An 18,380-nucleotide genomic window follows, 5' to 3' on the forward strand; every position below is an offset into this window, starting at 1 on the left:
ATGGTGTCTACATAATAAAGATAATGTATAATTATAAACATATTAAGATAATTTATATTTAAATTACATATAAGAACTATCATTTATTACATAGATGATCTTACATTATTATTTCATAATCTAATCGTAAAGTTCATTTATTCTATATTTGAACTAGTATCACAGTCACTGTTTTATAGTAAAAAGAATGTTTTTAGTGGCCAGCATAACCTGCTAAATTTAAGAATTTGATGTAATTGTCTAACGATAAATATGAAAAGAACTTGATATTCGATTTTTCTTTTTTAAAGAATACAAAATATTACAAAGTGTTTAATTATTTTCATAATATATCCCTCAATATAATGAAGTTTGTACTATAAAAAGAGTTTGCTATACCATTTTTCTTATAACTGGCGTTCTGATAATCGATAACAATGCATAATTATGTGAAGATGCAAGATTATTAAAAGATAGATAGACTTTATTGGAAATAATTTCGCATTGATTTAATAGGTAATTCTCAAATGAAATTTGGTCCGGCTACCCTTAAGTTCAATATTAATGCCGTTCCTTCGCATAGTTTCCTTTTTCTTAGTATGAGTTTTTATAAAAGAAGGCTTCTTTGATGAAACAACTCTCCTACAATTCCCCGCTATAGTCCGTTGTATTGACAAACGAAAACGAAGACTTATGCGCATTCTTAAAACGGACATTACAATACGATTCAGTTGATCCATGATGACTGATTCGGTAAACTTAGGGGGTTAGGAGAGTAAAGCATGTCCTATTGAGGTGGTCCACCCATTATGCCCATTGGGGGCATACCTTGAATTCCATATGGTGCTTGTGGAGGACCTTGATTTCCAGCCATAGGAGAATGCAATTGCATTGCAGGACTTTGAATCTGCTGTGTTGGTGTTACCTGTCCACCAGCTGGCGATGGTACTACCTATAGACAGCAATGTTTATGCATGTCTTATTTTTCAAACACATGAACAGTTATTAAATAAAAGATATCATTATCATTATTATTATTATTAGTAATATCTCTACTATTAGATTATTACCAATTATTCTATAATAAGTAAATAATTAATATATTGGTATAGTATAATATAAACAAGTATTATAAAATATATTCAAACAAAAGTTTTTAACAGTAATTCAATTTTAACGTAAATTTTACACGTACATTCTAATTTTTCTAATTTTTCAGTTAGATAAAGTATAACAGATTTAATATATGCGATATAGCAATTATAATATTTTATGAAGGATTTTTGTTTTAATTATAAGATTAATTATAACGTTAATTATAAGATAATTAAAAGGTTCATGCTCAGGTTAATCTAATCAATGCGCAAATCGTTTTCTCTGATCATATACATGTCTCTTTTAAATTGCAATTTTATGTAAGGAAAGATTATTCTTATCTCACAAAAAATTTTGTAATATTCGATTCAGTAACACAATGAATAACAGTTGACAGGCTTACTACAAATTTTTATCTAGCAAATCTTTATAATTTTATTCGTATCACAGCCTTTAAAAAAAATCCTTATTTAATGTTTTTTTCATCGATCTGTAAATGGAAATCTGGTAAATGGCGATCTCTAGTCTCCATTTAACGCATGCAATCAATGAATTTCACTCGAAACAGTAACTCTCCTTAAAAGCATTCGCAAACGTTCATGAACCAATTGCAGGATTAATTAAATACTGGTTTAATACTTTGAAAATTAAAAAATTTATCTATTCACCTGAGACATAACTGGAGGTTCTGAAGGAAGAGTCAAATTAGCTAATAAATCTCTTACTGCAGGAAAGAGAGAACACTCAGATTGATTTGCACCATATTCAGCAAATCTTTTTAACTGTAAAGATGCAGCTGCCATTGCAGAAGCTGGACTTGGATCCCTTTTTTCTGCTAATTGTGTCAAATTTGTACTAACATCATAAACTAACGGTAAAACCAATGACGGTGTTTCTCCTTGATACGGTAATCCAATTCTTGTTATTTGTAACTGTAACATAGACGGATAAAACGTTAATATAACTTTTATTGTAACAAGTTAATATAGATTAATACAATATTGTCATTTTAATATGATAATAGTATTTTAATAAACGTCTGTATGTATGTATGTATACATACAAAGAAAAGGATTTTATTTCTGCAAACTAGTACAGCAGCCATGCCAGTTGGTACAATTGGAGTTCCAGAAGGAGGAATCCGTAAACACCATTGTACATTCCACTTAAGTTGTTGTTGCTGTGCTAACCCAGGTACCAATTCCAATTTCATTATTTGTACAAAATCTTTTAACACATTGAATGGGACGTTTAACATTCTACCAAAGCCAGAAAGTGTATTTGGTTTATATGGTGGTGCTGCTGCTCTCGTATCAAAAAATTTTTCTATAATCTACAAAGGAAGAGGGAATATATAAAAATAGTTTTAAAAATATAAGCGAAAAAGATATTGAAAGAGGAAAGAAAATTTGCATTATGAATTGAATTATGACAATTACTTGTAACTCTTCCAATGACCATTGATCTTTATGTTCCGGAAGTGGTTGCACCTTTATATGAAGAGACTGCAAATGCTGTGGATTTAAACCAACTCGACATTGTAAACTCTCTACCTTAAAGTGTACAACTCCTGGCTCCGTACTATTTACTGCAGTTAACTATAAATAATTTAATACATAACTTTTATAAATTGTGTTGTACTTTTAAAATATAATATACATAACTAGATAAAATATTCTTATTAAAAAATACTCTTACACAGTCATCAGTTTGTATGAACCGTTGAAATTGTCTGCGCATATAAATGCACCCTAAAAATCTTTCAAGCGGTGAAAGATCAGGACCAGGAAGTCCAGAGGGATGCGAGGAAGGGCAACAAAGTAATTCCAAAGCTTCATGAGTTAGAAGCGTAGGTACAGCACCTGCCCATGAACGCTGTGGAAGTACCCTTGAGATATGGGTACCAGTTTTATGATCGGAGGCTTGTGGGCTATGCAGTGCTGCATGTCCTGGACTCTGTGTAGGACGTGCTGGAGATGGTCTAGGTACACTAGGCGATCCTGGCCAATTAGAGGCTGCTGGAGAAGTCATGCTCTGTGAAGATGGAAATGGGCTTCCATCTATATGTCCTAAGTAAATAACCATAAAATCTCACTATATCATATTTCTAATTCTAATAGAATTTATTACAAAAATGTTATGCACTTATGTAATTTAATTGAAATTAGTGATATTGTCGTTGTGTTTAGTAATATGCAGTTAATATAATGTTCAAGGCAATATTTAATATTTAACAATTTTAATTAACAATTATATTAAGATTTTAATATCTAGGTGCAAAATCTAGTTAAACATTTAGTGCAACATTTTACAAAACATTTACTTATTTCTATAATACAAATAAAAAGTATAAAATTATTAAACTATTATTTTGTATTACATATAAATGAAAATTATAAACAATGGGAAGACGAGAGAAATATAATTCATACACTACTGGATAACTACTTTTTTAAAATAAATATATGAATCGTCAACAAATGTCATTTTTAATTGTATGATAAAAGCAAAGTTTTATCGAGAAAGATTGTTTATAACGTTATTTCAAAATCTAGAAGTTTCTAATAATAGAAACTATTAAAAGTGACAAGGAAAAAATAATATACTTAATATATAACATTATATACACACATACACACACAAAGGAAAACAAGACAGAATGCTAAATAAATTGTTGATAAAATTAAAATATGTTTGACTTGAATAAAATCATATTTTCAGATATACCTTTGTGCATCATATTCAAATGTTCAAATGTTCAAATGTGTACAAATTAGTTGGATCCAGAAATTATTAACTAATTATATCTTAATAGTATAAAGAAAAAGATTGTATATATGTAGTTCAAGTGATACAATGTATCATATCCGAAAACATTGAATAATGTATGGATGATGCAATAAATACTAATACTAATACTAATACTAATACTATTAATACCTGTTTAAGTGACATGATTTTGAAACAATATATATTGTAGTATTTACATTCCCAATTAAAAATTATTTCTCACCAGTTTGCATAAAGGATCCTGCTGGAGAATGTCCCACTTGAACATTACTACACGGTCCTGGTGAAGATGTTGGCATTAATCCAGCTGGACTAGGAACATGCATCGGGTTTAAAGGACTATTAGCGACTAATCCAGAACCCGGCGAAGGATGTGGTAGCATATTGGGAGTATTCGGTGGTAATGATGGTGGTGAAGCCAAATTGAAGGAAGTAGCTGGACTACTTCCAAAACTTTGATGTTGACTTGTCTGAAGGAAATTGAAAATAAAAAGAAAATATCTTGTACACCATTTATACAACAGTAGTGAAATGAATATGAAAGCTACCTGCGATATATTAGCAGTATGCGGACTAGCTGGAGTATGAGGGTTACTACCAGAAGGTGGAGTCAAAGGTGGATGAAATCTTAATCCATCTCTTTGTTGTGCAGGTGATTGGGGCCCACTTCTATGATGGCTTAAAAAACCTACATTTCCACTCCCGCTACCGCCATCGCTATCCATTGTTACAGGAGAAGGAGGATTATCATCCTCTGACTGAGATCTTCTGCGGGAAACTGCACTTTCATCCACATATTTGGATAAGAAGGCCTATACAATTAGCAAAAATAAATAATTAATAGAAAAATAAATTACACAAAATATTCTGTACTTTAAGGTGTAAAGTAAATTTCATAAAGAATAACTTCTTTGGAGTGAGACGTCAAATATAGTTCTAATATTATTCTAATACATATTCTAATATTATTAATATATTATCATAAATGATTAATATTAAATCAAATACAATTACCTTAAGACCTTGTGTAGGAGTGAACTCGTCTACAACGTAACTTCTATCAAACCGGCTGTATGCTCCATCTCGTAAACTCACTAAACCACTTCCTCGTAGACGAAGTTCTAAACAATACATACCCTGATACGCAATTCTGACTAGAGTTACACATTGTGGCATGATAGTGAAAGTTTGTACTGGCACTTGAGGTCTCTATAAAAGGTACAATATAACTTATGGACAATAATAACAAAATATACAATATTTAACAAACAAGAATGAAATAAAATAAATTTTAAGAAAAACAAGTAATATTAAAATCATACCGAATTATAAACACAAAGTTGTGGAATCGTAGGCAATTTACTAATCGATGTAAGGGGTTGAAGTGTTTCATGTAGAATGTGTATAAGTTGGGCTAAATTTCTATGCGTATTCAAATGAGCTTCAAGTTGTTCCTTCATAATTGAATGTGCATTAGTAGTAGTGCTAGTTGGACCTATACATTAATGAAAGATTTAAATTAGTAAAAATATATTAAATTAATAACGAATATATAGGATGTTTATGTAATAAGAAAAATGATTAATGACAGTACACCACTAATACAAGAAACTCTGACAATGGTTCAACAGCATTGAGAATTTCTGTATATCTTATGTTTCATAGTAATGATAAATCATTATATGATGATCATTATAGCGAACCCAAAGTGACACAATATTTTAGGTAAAACTAATTTTTCTTATGTTGTCATGGAAAATAATAATACGATTCAATGTGTACCATGATGTATCACTGTTTTTTGTACTATTACAGGTAATTATGTATATGTATCTACAGATATGTAAGGATGAAATAAAAGATTCTTAAATATAGAAAGATAAAAAGCAGAGCACATAAAATATGTTAAAAATTCAGAATATACTGAAAGAAGTTTATACCAATAAAGGTTAAGACATATTAATAAATTAAGAATCCATCCCAAATGTCTTATATGCGCTAAAAACGTTCTAGTACTAACTTCTTTATTACAAATCTAATATTATTATGAATAAAAATGGTACACTATGGTATTCATTGAATTAATTTGGCTATTTTCAACGATATTATAAAAAATACTCTCAAAATATTTGCTGTTGCATTGCCTCTTAATACAGATGACTCTTAACAATAATTTATATATTTCTTATATTACTTATATTATCACGAAAAGGTAAAAGATATATGGATCGCTAGAATGAACATCGTGTATAATTGATATAAGATAAAAGGTAATATTTACTTTTTCCAAAAATCAATTTAAATGCTTTATCATTGGTACTCCATTGCACAGTAACAGTAGCTCCACGGTTAGGACCATAAGTAAGAACTAACTTACTATAGTTATATGATTTTATACTAACCATGTTGCGCAGATTATATTTTTCTGTAACATAAAAAGTGCAAAAGTTAATGGTTTTAATTACATACAACTTCCAACTCAATATTATTTTCTAATAAAATTACAAGCTATACCCATTTTAAAATATTCTGCTAAACCATGTACTATAGAATAAAGATATACAATTTGAGCCCAATCATTGAGTAACGCATCTACTGTTCGCGAAACCGTATCTGCTGTACCCATTTCATATTGAAAATATACTGGTCTTCGCAATCCTAATACAAATTAAACAGGTTACGTATAGATTATTTAAACGTATTATAATATATATGTTATTTCTTTAAAGTATTGAATGATATATTACCTTGTTCTTTTGGATGGCTGCTGGATAAAGGGCTACCATAGAATACAAACTCAGCCATCCATGTTTTAGCCATACCTTTGCCTTGAACTCTGATCGAAACACTGAGTAATCTTTTAAGAAGAGCGTACCAAGCACAGCTAGTACTTACACCTGCAAAAGGGGCAGGTAACTGAACCAGTTTTAAAACTAATGCAGTAGCATTTGCTTCTACTTGAAGTCCTTGATGAGCTATATCTCTCCTAGTTAATTCTTGTGCTAATGTTACAAATGGTATCCTTTCATCACAAAGTGCAACCACATGTGCTAACTCCGGGATAAAATATGCAGGTTGTTTGGATCTTCTGTTCTGTAATGTAGTACTGGCATCAGATCTTCCACTGGCACCTGTACTTCTTCGTTTAAGGCTATTTGTTTCAGAAGTTTCTGTGATATATTAAATATAACTGTTTATTTGTTCTTCTATTAAATGAAAATTTAATAATATTACTATATTAGAGCATCACAAATTAAAATACTGACCATTATCAACACTGGTGAAAGGACCATGGGTTATGACGAATGTATCAAACTCAATTAAGCTTTGAACTTTCAAATACATTTTCGGAATTTCTGTCTCAATGCTATCATCGTGAGGATCGTCTTCTATGGAACTATGCTTTACTACAGCAAGGTAAAACGAGCATTCAATCTCACATGGTGAAGTTTCCTTTTCCTTAAATGCCACTATTAAAATTACTGTAGGATGTCGATGAAGTTGAACAAACATACGATGTCTACTAATCTTTGACATCGGATGATCAGGATGAAGAAGTACTGGCAAACGTTCATGAGATGTTGCTGGGAGATGCTGAAGTGTTTTTTCACATCGTCTTTGTGTTATCCAAAATCTGTGATGTGAAATAGAATAAAATATATTAAAAGGTAGACAAAAGGAAGGGAAAGAAAATATAATGAAGCGAAAATTAAAGCAATATTACCTTAGTTCTGATATTAACGTTGGAAGACGAGAATGATCACCATTTAATGCAGCAGTTAATTCAGGAATCAAAGGTACTTCGTATTGAGGCACATGACATTGTAACATTCCAGTATGTGTATCAACAGTAACTAATAAATGTTCTGCTCTTAAACAAGGTTGTAAAATTGGAACAGAAAGAATAGCGGGTGAACCGGCTAAAGTACATTCAACATCTTTCAACATTGTTTGCAGTTCCTGCTTCAAATCTAATAATCTACTTCTGGTACGTACATATATTGTATGCACTAACAAACATTCCATTGATAATTGATCTGATCTAATTGCTCTGTCTGCTATTTCACTTTCTTTGCTACCTAAGGATGGAACATGTACTATTGCAAGAGGCCTTGCAGGATCATGTTGGTCAACCTGAACTGTTAATTTATAACCCAGCTCTGATCGAGGATCTTTACTAGTCAGTTCTCTCCAATAAGAGACAGAAAGACATTTTCCTGGTGTATATTCATCCACGTGAATGTGATCATCCAATCTATCTCTTATTAATCGTAATGTTTGAGAGTAAAGTACTTCTAGCTGTAGTGACTGACAGAAATAGTGCAAAATATGATAAACTTCAGATAATGGATTTGAACTCTCTGCCAATCTTGACTGAACCACCTTGCAATTAAAATTATTCACTTGAATATTGAGTAATTAAAAAATAAAGTAAATAATATAATTTGTTAAAAGAGATAATACTTGATGTACATAACGAGTTTGCAATGGATGCACCAAAGCTTTTCCATCTCCTGTTTCTCTGTCTGAAACTAAAATTTCCAATTCTAATAATCTCCAAGGTACTGTTGGACCATCTCCCATTACTGTAAGTGATACTGAAAATTCTTGCTCCACGAGAAATGTTACTCTTCCTGCCTCAATCTTTAAATTGCGCATTTGTGGAAGCAGATTTCCAGTAACTAATCTATGTTGAATAACTTGATTTAATCTCTGCAGGGTAGTTCTTTTCTCTGATGGTGTAATTGGATCTGGAGGGACAATTCTTTCCTATTGAAAGAATACGTGCCTATTTAAGTAAAGTTTGAAACTGAAACGATTATACTAATCTAAATCTACTACTAAATCTAAGTACACTGAGTATAATTATAAGTATTAGTAAATTAAAATTACTCTTATGCATGCTGGTAGACGACTATATGTTCCAGTTGTAAGAACTTCCACTGCAGCAGGAATATGAAAATTAGGTAATCTTGCATGTACTAATGTCTCACGAGCCATTCTTGCAAGCATATCAGCTGTATCAACAAAAAGCAGTGACTGCTTATCCAAAAAGGCCATTATATGCTGTTAAAAAAATTCCTTTTTAGTCAATAATCATTCAACAACGATAAATTAACTACATCAAAGGCTTAAAACGTCGCAATGAATAAACAAAATATTAATTTTTAACATACCGCAGATTTATCAACTTTGGAAGCACTGTTAGCCCATTTAACCAATGCTAATAATCGTACATATAGCTGTCTAGTTCTAGCTGAAAAGTTATAAATTTCTATTTTACGTTCCATATCAGTTTTCCGAGGTAATCTGAAAAGACATATTACATTTTGGTTAAAAAAAAATATTTATGTACAATAATAATAATAATAATAATAACAATAATAATAATAATAATAATAATAATAATAGTAACAATAAGAAGAAGAAGAAGAATAGTTCACTTTTTTCCATGAAAAGCCATGAAAAGATACTTGGTTTGTAATTGTTATTCTTACTTGCCCTGCACTCTCAACCGTACATCCTTCTGATACATATATTTATACGCTTCTCTCATCAGACTATTTAACTACTAGCTAAACGACTGCCTATTTAACTAACTATACTTATTTAACTCTTATTGTTAAATATTCATGTATTATATATTATGTATATTACTTCCATTAATTTACATTGAATTATGTTTGAACTATATTGATTTTCATATACACTGAATCTCTACTTTATGCAATGTAAAAGTATATGTAAATATTCTTACAATTCGGCTAAAACCGTGAGTTCATGGTAAGTACGTTGTATGATAAAATCAATGAGCATGCCAAGAGAAATGGAACCACCACGATTTCCTTCCTGTGGGATGTTGTTAGTTACAGGCGTTTGATGACCCTCTAATGGTACTGGAGTCATTTTATATTCTACTATAATTAACAAATCCAAAATTCAAATTAACATAATTAGGACGTAGATATCTATAAATGAACTTGAATACCAATAATATAATACTTGTATATGATATTATATATAATATACGTACATTATGATACTATATGTCTGTAGTATTATTGTTAACATTTATTAATTATGTCACACTAATTAATTCCAATATATTGCATCAAAATTGCAAACTGATTATTTGAAGGTGTAAAAATGATAACAAAATTGATTATTCATTTTCATACTAGTATACCTGCAAACATATATGTAATAAAAATATATCAACAATGAAGGAACAAACAGAGCAGAAAGAGATTAATATCAAATGAACATATTTTCACCTCCAACATTTACCTTTCAATCGTATACACTATAATAATATAATAGTAAGTGAAAGTAGCTACTTTTCAAATATGTCACGAACGTTGGAAAACTAGATAGGATGCCCTTTCATGATGGCTCGTTCAAATTACTTCTACATTTCGATTCGAGTTTACGTTGCATTGCCACCACAAAAGTAAATTAAAATGAAAGTTTATTAGCAAAAACATATAAATTTAAATATACCAATAAAAATTCGAATGAAACATTTTATTAATTTAATTTATCTTACTTATTCATCTACAAAATCAATCTTGAAACTTATTAAAATTTTTTATGAAATTACACATTATAAATTATTTTAAGAAATATTAATTATTTTCAAAAATAATTTACATTCAAAATTTATAAATTCAACTAATATGTAAACATAATTTTTCAGAAGATTTAATATTATTATTAACTATGTATTATTTATTTATTTCCCACAATTTCATATCAATTTAAAAACATCAGTAAAAAAGTAACGATGAATAAATAGATATGTATTTCAATTTGTGACATGTGTAAAAAAGGGAAGGATGATTAAAAATCTCTTATAATATAATATATACACATATTGAAAATATTATACAAATATTGAAAATTAAAAAATAAAAAATAATTTGATTATAGCTATAGATAAATGTTTTAATCCTGAAGTTGGCATCAATTCACACGTGCTTATGATTCAGTAGTGCCACTGGTACATGTTTAGGCTTATGTATCACATGTATTTCTAAGCTCATTTGTTATTTCTGAATCGTTTAATTCTATTGAATTCAACAAAATTATTTACGAAATTCCATAAAAATAAATAGAGATAATGGAAGTATTAAATGAACCTGTTCGACAAGAGTCAATGATGTAAGTAAATATAACCTTAAATTAGGTATTATAAGAAATAGATAAGTTTCATAATTTGTTTTTATTATATTTATAAATTTTTAAAGAAGGTCAGAATAAAATGCTTTTAAAATGATGTAACTATTAAATACTTGTCTTATTTCTAGTAAATAGAAAAACATAACCTCGAGAAATTATCTGGAATGCTACCATATGTGATTAAAATTATGGATAATTACATTTTCAGATTATGTTGCATCTGTGGTATTGGTATTGAACCAAATCCAGCGAATATGTGTGTAGCATGTTTACGGACTCAAGTAGATGTCACTGAGAATATTCCAAAGCAAGCAACAATTTATTTTTGTAAAGGCTGCGAGAGGTAATATAATTCAATTTATTTTCCTATTTGTTAATTTCTAAATAAGACGGTAGGAAAAATAAACATAAAGGAAATGATAAAATCTTTCTTATTTAAAATATTGTTTCATCTTTATTTTCTCAACAAAATTATGCAGTGATCTAAAGGATATGAAAATTGATGTTGAGATTTTAAAAATATATAATATAGTTATTCCTATATTGTATATATTCACATTTATAGCCTATATTACTATAAAGTACTGCAGTAATAACATTGCTGTTGTGAACATTCTGTTTATTAAACCTTTTTATATATTTGTTCAATTATCTTTCTGAAACTTGCAAGATAAGGAAAGTTTAATTGTTTTAGGTATCTACAGCCACCTGCGGAATGGATTCATGCAGCATTAGAATCCAGAGAGTTACTAACATTATGTTTAAAAAAGCTGAAAGGTCTGAATCGAGTGAAATTAATTGATGCTGGATTTGTATGGACAGAACCACATTCTATGAGATTGAAGGTATTTATTATTTAATAGTTTTATTGTGAAAAAATCATTTTATTATTACACTGTGCCTTTAGGTAAAACTAACAGTGCAAGCTGAAGTTATGGGTGGAACAGTCTTGCAACAAGTATTTATAGTTGAATATACAGTAAATCATCAAATGTGTAATGATTGTCATCGAACAGAAGCTAAAGATTATTGGCGTGCATTGGTAAGATTTGTACTATGTATAAAAGGTATATAGCGTGGTCGTAAAACTGGGAAGAAGCTTTTGAGTGTCAAAACAGGTAATTTGCTCAAGCACTTTCAAAGGCGTTGCAATATTGATTTAGCTATTTCAAAACCGTGTGTTCTGGTCCGTGGTAACTAACAGGCTAATTTTTACCAGTATAGTAATTCTTATTACGCAAGGAATGGCAAATACTTGATGCCATGTAGTTTTTATAGACGATTACGAGCAGAATATAATATGCAAATAAATTTTACAATTCGGAATTTAAATTGCCTTTAAAAGGCAGCTGCTGTCCTAGGTATGATGTCAATGAGTGTACCCTCTTAGGTTTTAATTTACGATCACACTTATATCGTTCCTACCTATTATACTTTAATTAGCCTTATAATAAGAGCAAGGTAAATTTCACTTGTAGTAATAAAATTATTTTCTCTCTTTATAACTTACACTTTACAAAGGTACAAGTACGACAAAGAGCAACAAATAAAAAAACGTTTTATTATCTAGAGCAGTTAATTTTGAAGTACAAAGCACATGAACAAACTTTGGGCATAAAACCTATTCATGGTAAGAAATCTGAATTATTTAAAAATATTATTAGATAAATTATCAAAGAGTTTAAAATTTCTATTTACTAAATATAATGAATCTATTAAATGAATTGCGAACATTTACAGAGGGTCTAGATTTCTTTTATGCAAATGAAGCGTCAGCGCGCAAAATGGTTGATTTTCTTTCAAGCGTTATACCTTGTCGCTATGACCATTCTAAAAAACTGATATCGCATGATATTCACAGCAATATCTACAATTATAAAGTTACATACAGGTAAAGATCGTTTACATTAGTAAATTGATATAAAAATATTGGATATGAATACTTTCATTATTCCTTATTATTTAATTAACCATTAGATTGCTTGTAGTTGATAGAATTTAATTTTATTTATACATTACAATTTTTTAAATACCTTTCTGCCCATTTTTTGCATCTAATAGGAGACCGCTTCTCGCCGCCTCGTTTTTTATATTCAGTTCCTGTGTCAGTACATCTTCTTCTAATTGCGTAAAGAACTAATCTTTACCACTTGGTTTATGCAATAGAACCATTCATAATAACGATCCTCTAATTGTTTTAAACAATGTGTAATTGTAATTTCTTTTATAGTGTGGAAATAGTTCCAATATCAAGAGATAGCATAGTGTGTCTTCCAAGAAAACTGAGCCATCAACTTGGAGGGATAAATTCAATTTGTTTAGTATATAAAATTACAAATTTTGTACATTTAATAGATGTATCAACTGGCCAAAGTACGTGTAGTTCTCTAAAATTTGATACTTATTTATCTGATTTCTAAAGTAAAATTGAATTCACAAAATATACTATTTATTTATTTAGTCGCAGAATTAAGCGCTACACTTTACTGGAGACATACTTTCAACAGCATTTGTGATCCAAAGCAATTAATAGAATACACAGTAATGGATATTGAGCAAATAAAATTCAAGGATAGAAAATTTTTTCCTGGACAGGGAACTATTTCGAATAAGGTATCTATTATGAATCTAATTATAATATTTTTTCTCAAATATAATGTTTAAAAGGGAAGGATTCTTCTCGGTCGAAACTAAAATAATATAAAATAACCAAATGGTTATAAAATTATATACGTACTATGAACAAATTATTAACAAAATTACAAACAAAATTTTAAAACGTCAGAGAAAACTTTCCTTTGTAATATTCCTTTCAATCGGTACAAATTTATAAATCTTTACTTACAGTCATATCTTTGTTTCTAGCATATAATAGCAGATGTATGGGTAGTTCGAAGTTGCGATTTGGGACTAACTGAGAACTTAATTCATACACGCACTCATCTTGGCCATATATTAAAACCTGGTGATACTGTCCTAGGGTAAGAAAAAAAAAAAAAAAAAAAAATAAAGGATAAAAAAAGATAAAGCGCTAAATAATAAATAATATAATTGACAAAAATTAAAAGATGATTTTATATATTTAGGTATGCTCTTAATGAGAGTAATATTAACGATGAGAATTTCGAAATGTTGAATAAAGACGTAGTACCAGACGTAATTTTAACCAAGAAAAATTATACACAAGATAGAACAGCACGTCGCAGAATGAGAGCTTGGAAATTAAAACATATGATACAAGATGAAGATAATATGGTCACAGATAATAAGTAAGTTATATAATTTTCTATTTAAAAATAACTATTTTCTTAGATATTTAAAACTAAGTATAAAGTAAAATTATATATTTCCGTTTACTTTTACTTCTTAAATTACATTGAAAAATTAAATTTATAATTATAATCTATTTTAGTGACTACTATGAGTTTTTGGAAGATCTTGAAGAAGATCCAGAAATGAGACAACACATAAATATTTACAAAGATTCTAGGAAATTAATTCCAGTTGATACTAATGAGTTATCTGATCCCAATTGTCCACAAATTACTCTTGAAGAAATGCTTGACGATCTCGTATTTGACGATATCGAAGTTTCTCATGTTTTGTAGCAGTACTTTGTATATTATTAATTTGTTTTAACTTATTCTAATAGTGCTTCGTATGTTTAAAGTGTTCATCAGAATAGTTTAGACATAACTATAAATAACCGTAGGGGTTATAAAACATAAGAATATAAAATATAATAGTATTTTATGAAGCAAATAAATTTAGTTTATTATTTGCTAGTTTTAGCATTTTTAATATTTAATATTTACTAGTTATATAATATTTACTTGTTCAGAGAGAGTGTGTGTGTGTGTGTATAAAGCATTAAACTGTTTATGTAGTCATGTTCTTCTCTATACTCCATTCAGTCAGGCCATCGAGTCAGTAGAGGCAGAGGTTAAAGGTGGAGGTGAACAGCCGCATAAGATGCCTACGAATACAAACCTAAACCTAACTTTTATCTTCTGCTTATAGTATGTATACATACCTATAAACGATAGTTGAGCAAGTTTAAAGCCTCGTGTACAACTGCATGTGAGATATTCTAAGAAATGTCTATTATAACTCAATTGAAAATCAATATCATCAATGTATATATTGGGCTTTGGTTTTTGTTAATTTTTTCGATCGGTCAGTCGCGAGGTAGCCGGCAACACTTGCATAAAATAACAAGCAAATGAATAATTGATATTAGTTTACGAAATAGAATAATTATTATCGTGCGTATGCGATACCGGCGGCCGGCCGGTTTAAGAAAATAATAATATTTATTTTTCATTGAGTTATTACTTATAACAGACATTTCTTACAGCCTCGCATATGCAGTTATCCACTAGTAACAGACTCGTGCGTGTATTATTACGACAACGTCTAGGGCCGGTGTCGTTGGTATTGTTGCGTAAATGACTTTGAAATTAGACAGCAACGTCAAAAAATGCCTTAATCCTTTCAAGACGATTGTATCTTCTCTTAAAAAGGTATTCACCAAAGTATGATGACAGATCCTCCTCTTTATTTAATTAAATTATTAATTAAAGAACAATTTAATAAATTTATAAAATTAATACTAATTCAAATTTTTGTTCTCAGCCATATTTCTAATTATTAAAAAGATGCAAATACTGGAAAAAATTCATCAATGTAATCAAAGTTTTGAGTTTAATGCTCGTCTCATCAAAACAATTACATTGAAAACAATTTTTTACCTTTATTAATTCTTGTCTAACAATGCCGGATAAAGGTAAGCAATTGAGAAAGCTACATGTAGCAAATTTGTATGTAATCAGTGAACGAAAGTGAAGAATTCTAGTAAAGTTTCTGAGGTTAACAGGAAAGGGAGTTGTGAATTTATGTTCTTCCATGCGTGTTAACACTTTGACAGCCACGCCGAAATCACATGTTTCGCTCAGGAACGCCACAGTGTTCTAACACAGTGCACCGTTAGATGCACCAATGACCAACATGACCGTCAAAGTGTTAATAATTCTTGGGCATGTGGTGGTAGATCTTGCTAAAATAAATGTACAAGATGATCAAATTTCGTTCATGTTTTATTCACGAAGACAATAGTAGTGAAAGTTAATAAATATATGATAATATAAAATCATATAAGAATACAAGAGGGAATTAAAGACTTAAAATATGATTATATCGTAAAATCTGAAGTCCGTCCAAACCCAAAACGGAAGAACTATGTAATAATGAAATAAAATAATAAAATAGGAATATAAAATAGTTATTGTAAAAGGACCTTCACGTATTGAGAAGCATCAACGTCGTCACCGTTTTCCAAATCTTTCATTAAAAGTTTAAAATTTTTTATTTTCTTTTCTTTACGTGAATTCCTGTTATGAGCAGCTGCCATTCTATTTCTTTCATAGGCTACTAACCTGAGGAAGCGATTCCAAGCTTCATCAGAAACAAAGTCTTCTCGAGTTATATGTTCTGTTTTAAAGCCATTCATAAAACGAATTCTTTTAGTTGGTTTTTGTTTGGCGAATGAATTTTTCCTAAAATTACATGGGAAAGAACAATTTAAAAATTGTATGTTCTTAGAGAGAATATACAATTTAAAAATTGTATATTCTTACAGAGAATCACATGCAATTCGTGATATCAACAAGGTCGAAATTTGTTTCTACAATCCTCTCTAGACCAGTCCAATCATGAACATCTGAACAATTATTACAAAGTGAATAATCTACCTTCTATTACCACTGTTTGGAACATTATTCATACTACTATTACTTTTGTCTCCAGTTGAACAATCTTGTTCATTTATGGTTTTAATACACGTATTAGAAAGATCATTCACCATCTCAGATTTAGAATAGTCTTTATCAACGGGTTTTTCAAACAGCTCTTCTGACCCTAAATCTTTTTCTTTTGATGGATCATCTATATTTGCAAAATTAATAATATTGGTTAATGCTCTTTTGCAGGATTTGCCACTGTTAGATGAGGTGGACTTTAGATAATTATTTCGAAAAAGGTACATCTCACTGATTTCAATGATCTTCAGATATGTTGTCAAGTTTAATATTGCAAATAACATTTTCCTATATTTATGTATAATTGCTGCTCAGTCTTAGTTTCCAAAATATTCGCGAAAAACTTCAATGAAGTTTAGATTGTGAAATCTGCGAGATATACCCTTCTCTGAATAATTACCGGATTTTTTAAAACTTATCCTTTGAGGAACCGCATCTGGGCGTAGTCGTTTTCTACTTCTTAATTCATCAGTATCATGGAACGATTTTTCATCGAAATGGTCACTGCATATACATGCAGTTTTGAAGTTTGGAGTTTCCAATAAATTTATTGCAGCCATCCATTTCTTTCTTAATAATTCATTTTTAGGAAACCTATGTACGTTTATAATAAGGATTACTTTATTCAATTTTGAGGCAAGAAATCATAAATACACTTACATGTGAAAGCTACGTCTAGCTTCGGAAATTGGAGTCGCTTCTGTTTTACATATCATGCATTTCTTAGTCATGCTGAAAATTATTTAACCCATATAATCCGTATAACTTATGAAATAAATACAAATACCACAGAGATATGAACACAAAATAAATAACGACTTTCAGTTATGAATGTGCACGTGTTATTAGACAAGGACAAAGGAGGCCTGTTAGCAGTATTCTCTTTCTATTCCTATATCACCTTTTCATTTCTATATTGTCTTTGTTCATCCACTCCCCTATCTTTATAATAGGTATATCTATGTAAACCCAAAAGGTCAAGGTAGGAGGCTCCAGCCACTAATCACCGATATGTATGTATGTATGAATGTCAATGTCTCTAGCAATGATATCAATGACTCACGTGAATTTGTTGCTGAAGTCAACATCTGCCAGCTAATAACTGGAATTCTTTGCGCTTATCGCGCGCTTAGCACCACCGACAATCTACGGAAATTTGCAGAATAGGTGTGATGGGAGGTAATCAATACTATGTCATGTCCTACATTGTGATGATCATCCGAATTCCCACTACCATTTTCGTGTCGCATGCGACATTATCGATTCAGTATTGTTGTGATTTAAATCAAAAGTAAATTTTCCTATGAAATTACAAATAAGATAACAATAACAGTCAACAGCCAATAGTAACGCATACGCTGTCACGGACGTACAATTATAAGTAAAATTCATTATAATTATACTACTAACAGTTTCTTATAAATATCTCGGAAATGAAGACGAGCAGTAGTAACATGTACAGAACGAAGTTGTTTAGAATCATGACCCCGACAAGGTATTAAAAGATTATCGAAATCCAAA

The 18,380-nt window shown here is 30.0% G+C and overlaps 3 protein-coding genes across 4 annotated transcripts; 1 reads left to right on the forward strand and 2 right to left on the reverse strand.

Annotated features, from left to right (window-relative positions):
* Positions 1–205: 205 nt before the first annotated feature.
* Positions 206–10,076, reverse strand: Med14 (mediator complex subunit 14). The gene is made up of 19 exons (XM_072021286.1): positions 10,052–10,076; positions 9,623–9,782; positions 9,042–9,174; positions 8,758–8,931; positions 8,329–8,634; positions 7,589–8,247; positions 7,131–7,498; positions 6,612–7,034; positions 6,379–6,522; positions 6,146–6,289; positions 5,187–5,359; positions 4,879–5,073; positions 4,413–4,676; positions 4,088–4,334; positions 2,773–3,143; positions 2,514–2,672; positions 2,138–2,407; positions 1,743–2,006; positions 206–931 (listed from the first exon to the last, which is right to left on the reverse strand). The coding sequence occupies exons 1-19, from the start codon at positions 10,059–10,061 to the stop codon at positions 767–769; spliced, it is 4,629 nt and encodes a 1,542-aa protein (XP_071877387.1). The 5' UTR covers positions 10,062–10,076; the 3' UTR covers positions 206–766.
* Positions 10,077–10,838: 762 nt separating this feature from the next.
* Nmd3 (60S ribosomal export protein NMD3) lies at positions 10,839–14,793 on the forward strand. The gene is made up of 11 exons (XM_072021277.1): positions 10,839–11,025; positions 11,252–11,386; positions 11,738–11,888; positions 11,951–12,085; positions 12,565–12,673; positions 12,784–12,934; positions 13,274–13,416; positions 13,505–13,656; positions 13,909–14,024; positions 14,130–14,312; positions 14,456–14,793. Exons 1-11 carry the CDS (start codon positions 10,985–10,987, stop codon positions 14,649–14,651), a joined length of 1,512 nt encoding a protein of 503 aa, XP_071877378.1. The 5' UTR covers positions 10,839–10,984; the 3' UTR covers positions 14,652–14,793.
* A 1,365-nt stretch (positions 14,794–16,158) lies between these two features.
* Positions 16,159–18,258, reverse strand: LOC139996745 (uncharacterized). Of its 2 annotated transcripts, XM_072021278.1 has the most exons (6): positions 17,923–18,258; positions 17,761–17,818; positions 17,520–17,591; positions 17,260–17,453; positions 16,794–16,986; positions 16,159–16,598 (listed from the first exon to the last, which is right to left on the reverse strand). In XM_072021278.1, the coding sequence occupies exons 1-6, from the start codon at positions 17,945–17,947 to the stop codon at positions 16,325–16,327; spliced, it is 816 nt and encodes a 271-aa protein (XP_071877379.1). In that variant the 5' UTR covers positions 17,948–18,258; the 3' UTR covers positions 16,159–16,324. The 2 variants fall into 2 exon arrangements, with proteins under 2 accessions (XP_071877379.1, XP_071877380.1); XM_072021279.1 differs by lacking the exon at positions 17,761–17,818 and having other exon boundaries at positions 17,923–18,257.
* Positions 18,259–18,380: the final 122 nt, after the last annotated feature.

The sequence above is a fragment of the Bombus fervidus genome, chromosome 18 (genome assembly GCF_041682495.2).
Source record: "Bombus fervidus isolate BK054 chromosome 18, iyBomFerv1, whole genome shotgun sequence".
In the NCBI taxonomy this organism is placed as follows: domain Eukaryota; kingdom Metazoa; phylum Arthropoda; class Insecta; order Hymenoptera; family Apidae; genus Bombus; species Bombus fervidus.